At 46.4% G+C, this 6,470-nt stretch overlaps 1 protein-coding gene across 13 annotated transcripts in view; it reads right to left on the minus strand.

Annotated features, from left to right (window-relative positions):
- Positions 1-3,299, minus strand: part of KIF16B (kinesin family member 16B) — a 302,210-nt gene extending 298,911 nt beyond the window's left edge. For 6 of the 13 annotated variants that reach the window (XR_004259830.1, XR_004259831.1, XM_032248035.1 and 3 more), the window contains exon 1: positions 3,083-3,292. Coding sequence is in view for 11 of the 13 variants with exons in the window: in XM_032248035.1 (XP_032103926.1) it covers positions 3,083-3,129 (47 nt within the window). In the remaining 2 variants the exon portion in view is untranslated. Of the gene's footprint in view, positions 1-3,082 lie in introns of all 13 variants that reach the window. The other 7 variants (XM_032248037.1, XM_032248034.1, XM_032248032.1 and 4 more) reach the window with 4 other exon arrangements.
- Between the last annotated feature and the right edge of the window lie 3,171 nt (positions 3,300-6,470).

Consider the following 6,470-nt stretch of genomic DNA (forward strand, 5'->3'; position numbering starts at 1 on the left):
AATTACCTAAACAAGCACTGCTGGGTTAATAATTAATTCTAAGAATTAATTATAAAACTATGCATGAGAAAAATAAAAATTCAAACAGTAAAAAAAAATGCCTTTCATCTTCGCCTAATGGATTCATTATCAGTCCTCCTCTTTAGAGGTATCAGTGTTAGGTTTCTTATAAATTGATATATACAGATGAAAATGTGTGTGTGTGTGTACATTTGTTAACACACACATATACACAAATTTTCTCCACTGTACTAACTTTACTCCACTGTGGACATCTTGCTTTTCTCAATCCTCTACCTTGGAACTCTTTTAAGATCAACACCCTCTTTCTAAAAGCTGCATAACTTTCCACCAAATGATTTAGGCCATAACTTAAATTTCCCATTTTTGTATATTCAGGTCATTTATGCTTTTTTGTTATAAATGATGATGCAAAAATCATCATCTTTACACATATATCTTTGTAGGCAGAAATATAATCCATATAATACAAATTAGAAATTGGAAAAACAAGGAATGGTCAGATGAAAGAGTTTATAGACTTCTAATTTTTTTAAGGGAAGCATTTTCTGCTTATGTATAAAGATTTCTAATCTTGACAGCTACTGTTGAATTTTCCAATATGAAATTTTCAGATGTTTTGATCCTTTATGCTTCCATGACCAACGCAAGGTGTCTGTTTCATCACTCCTGCACCAGCAATTGATGCTCAGTTCATATTTATCAACCTCACTGGTTTAAAAAAATGGCATCTTATCATCATTATGATATGCATGTCTTTCCTTATAAATTAGGTCAAGTATATTCAGTTGCCCATTTATATATCTCTTTCTACTCACTGCCAATTTCTGAATCATTGACTCTCTTTAAAAGTACTGTTGGGAAGGTTATCAAGAAGCCTTATGATGACCAAGGACATCATATCATATTCTCATCATCCTGGCAATATATGGCACCAAGAACCACCAACTCCTTCGGGATTCTCTTCTCTCTTCCCTGCCATGACCATTTGCTGTGATGGTTCTCCTCCACGGACTGCAGGCCAATCTTCTCCCTAAATCCTAATGACGGGCATATCCCAATGTCCAATCCCTGCCTCCCTTTTCTTCTCACCTAACATCCTTAAGTTGTGGTTTATGTGCAAAAGATTTCCAAATGTTGATCCTCAAATCACCTGAGACCTAAACCCATGTTTTCAACTTTCTGCTGAACACCTCTAGCAGAGGAATGGATGTCCTTCCCATACTTCAGATAATGAACAAGGTCAACAGGCATGAAGCACTTAATCTGTGCTTATACTTGACACTTACTGCATCTCACGTAATTCTCCACATCCAAAACTGTCCACTTTCCTCAAATCTGGTTCACCTGCTTGAGCACCAAACCTCAGTTAATGGCTCTACACTCACATCCTTCCCCCTTCTTCTCATCCAGATCCTGCCAATTCTGCCAGTGAATGGTCTTCGTATATCTATCCTGCCTTCCCATTTCTACCTCTGGCTCAGACTGCTGATCACTTGCCTCTTACGTCAATCTTGACACTGCCAGAATTCTCTCCTGGGAATATAAATAACATCACCTGAATCTGCCTCCTCCACGTACCTGGGCTCCAGACCTACGCTGGCAAGACACTGAACTCACAGGTCCTGTCCCAGCAGGTCCAATATTTAAGAAGACTCATGCCAATACATAATTCCTTTCTCAACAGATCACTGGCTCACCAGGCCTCATTCCCCTTGTATCCCAGACAGTGCCCAGCACAATTCTATGTGGTTGGCAGGTGCTTTATAAATACTTTCTAAGTTACACAGTACAATTTTCTAGCATGTGCTCATATTATTCCAAAGACGAAAAAGAACTTCTATACACATGAAAATCCATAATAAAGAAAAACCTTTCTAAAGTTTATCTTCTATGATTGAATGTACACAGAAACATAAACATTCCCTTAGAGCAAAAAAGTCAAACCCTTACTCTAAATAGCATTAGAAATAACTCAAAAGTCACAAAAAAGCAGATTTTAGAAACACTGGGTTTTAGTGATTACAAACCAAAATAATGATTCCCGACTTGCCAAGAGAAAAAAACAGATTCAGGTGAGTCAGGTAAGGTTCTGGAAATCTTTTGATTTTATGGTCTTCAGATGCCCCAATCAGGCATCCGAACTACCAAACATTAACCTCCACAAGCTGACAAAAGCAAAAAGGCCATGTCACATCATGGTAAGTCGAATACCCACCAACTGGGTCGAGAAATCAATAAAATCAAGTGGCTCTGTGTGAACTGTGCCCATCAACTCGGAGGACACATCCCATTTAGGTCTACTCTATTCTTTAAGGTCAAACCCATTTAAAAAGTAACTTTTCCAAAGAATCTTTCTAAACTGATTAAAAAGAGGTCACTCAAAAGGAAGCACAGACTATTCTTCAGTGAATGAAGAGAAGGACTCTGAAAAGCGTTACTTTGTAGAAATACATAACAAGATTAAATTCTGTGTGTAACACGCTTCCTCTCTCAACATCAGCATATTTCCAAACACGTGTAAAAAGCGTCCTTGACTTTTTCCTAGGAGTCAGGACTTTGTCAAAGTTTTCCCATCCACTCTCTAACATGGTTAGGAGTCGCCATGTTATCGATTAGACATTCAGGGAATCAAAATCATCTCTAACTAAAAGATTAAAAAGTTATTAAGAGAACTTCTGAGTTGGTAGAAATTAGGGGTTCGCCTGACAGCTCGTGATGCCCCCCTCAGCACTCTCACCTTCCCCCCAACTATTTCACATCTTCACGGAAGTGTTCCCTTGATGCTTTTTTAAAAGGGGAACAAGAAAATCTCAAATAAACAGGAGAGAGAGAGTTTATAGAATCTTCTCCTTCACCACCAGGGTCTCCTCCGGGGCAATGTGAACGGGACAGCTGTGCACGAAGTCCGCCAGGCCCCCAGAGGCCACAGCCTGGGCCCGGTGGGCCGGGGAACAGCCAGTGACACTTTTAGGTCCAGGCTGGCTTTGGGGGAGCTGGAAACAGGCTCCCCCTGGGTGGGAGCGCGACGAGGGGGCGGGGCGCGGGCGGCCCCACTCACCTGCGATTCAAGGGCCGGACCCTCACGGCCACCTTGACCGATGCCATTGCTCATCCCGACCTAGCCCGCGCGGGGTCCCACCGGCCCAGAACTCCGCGGCAGCCGGCGACTAGGGCGACTCAGAGCGCGGCTCCCGCCCACTTCCCTCTCGCCTCCGCCCCTCTGCCTCGGGCCGGACCTGGAGTTCCGCGGCGGCCCCACCTGCCAGGCCACTGAGCATGCCCAGAGCGGCTCCGGCCCGCGTGATCCGCGCGCCGCGGTTTGGCGGCGGCCGGGCGGCGCAGAGGGGCGGGGCCGCAGGCCTGGGTGCCGCCTCCGCGGTCGCCAAGTCGGGAAAGGCCACGTTGTGGACCGCGGCGCAGAGGTTATGAAGGGCGACCAGGGGCGGATGATTTCAGGAAAACTAGAACTCACTCTCACAGCCTGAAAAACTGGAGAGAAGAGGGTCCCAGCAAATAAAAGCCAGAGGCAAGAATCACAATCCTGGGGTCAGATGACCAAAGCCAGCTTTTCAGCCCTTCACAAGGACCTGGCTTCACCCAGACAAGCATGAATTAACTCAACCATGTTACACACGAACAAACTGAGGCTCGGCTCAGAGACGATCACAGCTTGTTAGTGGCGAACTCCGCTAGGGTCTTCTCTGCTGCCGTAAGGAGGTCCAGGCGTAGGTTTTGGACCCCTTAACTCAGGATATCGAGAAATGAAAACTAATAGGGTATTGGGTGTTGTAAATGTGTGCGGGAATGTCGTTACATTGGCTGGAATCAAATCTTATTTGGACTTGTTTTGAACTTTTGTTACAGTTTAGTGATTTTTACTTGTATTCATAAGGGAGTTAAAGGCAAGGACAACGGGTATCTTAAGGCTTAGGGCCTCTGGTAGAAGTGAGCGCCACTTCCCCTCCTGTGTAGAATGCAAACCCATTCATTCAGTGAATCAGGCATCCGTGAATTCGTCTACATACACCCAGAAGCCCATCAGGAGCAGAACCTCCAGGAAGCCAAGCTATATTGGGGGACTCGAATGGAGGCGGAGCTCCTCCTTTGAAGTCCTGGCTCCAAAACTAGCCTTGTCAGCCCTCCATTCTGAATTACTGGGCGCCTCTGAGGCTTCTTGCCTCACCTGCAAATCAGGACAAACGGCATGGAGTTGGTGAATGTATTGTGAGATGATGTCTGCAAATACGCAACCCGCTTATACAAATAATTATCTTCATCACCTTGCCTGGACTCCTAGGGCCAGCACGGAATCATAGCACCCCTTTGTTTCTAGAGCATGGAAATCACTAGGTTTTCCCTCTGTCTGGAGCAGATCTGGGTGCGAATTTGACCAACGGGTAGCAGGAAAACCCGGAGCAGGGTATTAAGGAGCAGGCGAGCGGGCCAAGCATGCGCAGTAGCGGCCGGTTGGTTTGAGAAGCCGCCCGGGAGCCAGCCCGGCGCCCTAGCTGCCCCGGGCAGGGGCGGGGCCGGCCTTATATGGGAGCTGCGTGGGGACAAACTGCGTGGGCTCAAGGCGCGGCGCGGCGCGGCGCGGGGGCCGGGCGGAGAGACAGCCACCTGGGGGACAAGGCGCGCGGACGCCAGGCCAGTTTTTAAGGACAACAGTATTCAAACTTTTCAGGAGTGCTAGCTTACTCATGACCGCGATATTCTGTGTCGCGGTTTTATTGGTCGGTGGTTTAGGAGGTTTTGCTCATTCATTGGTTAATGTAATTCCAGCCGCCTACACGTTTATAAGCCCGCGGTCTACCCACGGCTTTGCCGTCCAACACAAGACAGACCATCGCAACCCGGCAGACACTTGAGACAACAAGCACGCCTGGGGCTTTTGAGTAGGAAGCAGCAAGGCTTCATCATCGCAGACGGGACGGAACGGGCACTTTATTATCAGAAAGTATTTCTATTGGAGTGTGAAGGAAGTTCCTGAAAGGGAGGATTATTATAAGAGAAGGGGTTTGCTCATCTTCTCAAACTTTAGTGTGCCTGCTTTAAAGGGCTTTGCAAACTTGAATGTTTATAGAAATCACCTGGCGGTCTTGTGAAACTGCAGCTTCTGATGGGCAGATCACAAGGGAAGCCTGAGACTCGGCAGCTCCAGCACGCTCCGGGAGTGAAGCTACTGCCGCTGCCACCCTCCCCGCGAGGAGCCAGGGGATAGATGACCTCTAAGCAAACTGTGAGATCTTTAAAATACTGACAGTGAAAAACAGTCACAGGAGCCCTAGGCCAGGCACGGTGGCTCATTCCTGTAATCCCAGCACTTTCGGAGGCCAAGGAGGATGGATCTCCAGACCTCAGGAGTTCGAGACCAGCCTGGGTAACACGGTGAAACCCTGTCTTTACGAAAAAGAAAAAAAATAATTAGCCAGGCATGGTGGCGTGTGCTTGTAGTCTCAGCTACTCAGGAAGCTGAGATGGGAACAATCGCTTGCGCCTGCGAGATGAAGGTTGCAGTGTACTCCAATCTGGGTGACACAGTGAGACCCCGTCTCAAAAAAAAAAAAAAAAAAGAGAGCTCAAAATCCGGGGCCCAAAAGGTCAGTAATAGAATTCAGGAATCCGTATCAGTTATGTGCTGATGCATAAAAATAATGACCAAAACTGTGGAAGCTTAAAAACCAGTTATTTCTCTGAATTCTGTGGGTTGCTGGTGTCACCTGACCTATGTGGCTGGGGTCTCGGCTCAGTTGGGGTGAGGAAAAGTTGGTGCATTTTGCTTTTTCATCCTCAAAAAGTTTAGTCCAGGTTCCAGGTTTCTTGCGGCGGCACGCCACCTCTCCAGGAGAAGTGTGCATAGCAATTGTTGGACTCACCTTTGCTGACCTTCCATTGACCAAAGGCGGTCACATGGCCACGCCCAGTCAATGTGGGAGGGGCCTCCCACCAGGCGGGAACGGGTACTCAGGGGAGCCACTGAGTAACAAACCTAAGATCACATTTATTTTCTAATACTTTGATAGTTATAGTTCATATAATTGTTTTTCCTTGTAATCCTATTTATTTTATGCATTTAAAATGTTATCCTGAAAATGTTCTTTCCACCAAACAACCAAAAAAAGATTTAAGAATCTATTATTTTAAAATTTAGTTGGATGGATAAAAGACTTTTTTTTTTTTTTTTTTGAGGTGGAGTTTTGCTGTTGTTGCCCAGGCTGGAGTGCAGTGGTGCAATCTCAGTTCACTGCAACCTACACCTTCCTGTTTCAAGCTATTCTCCTGCCTCAGCCTCCCAAGTAGCCGGGATTACAGGCATGCACCACCATGCCCGGCTAATTTTTGTATTTTTAGTAGAGACAGGGTTTCACCATGTTGGCCAGGCTGGTCTTGAACTCCTGACCTTGTGATCCACCCTCCTCGACCTCCCAAAGTGCTGGGATTACAGG

Source organism: Sapajus apella, unplaced genomic scaffold (assembly GCF_009761245.1).
Source record: "Sapajus apella isolate SASKATOON/1434 unplaced genomic scaffold, GSC_monkey_1.0 scaffold65, whole genome shotgun sequence".
Classification (NCBI taxonomy): domain Eukaryota; kingdom Metazoa; phylum Chordata; class Mammalia; order Primates; family Cebidae; genus Sapajus; species Sapajus apella.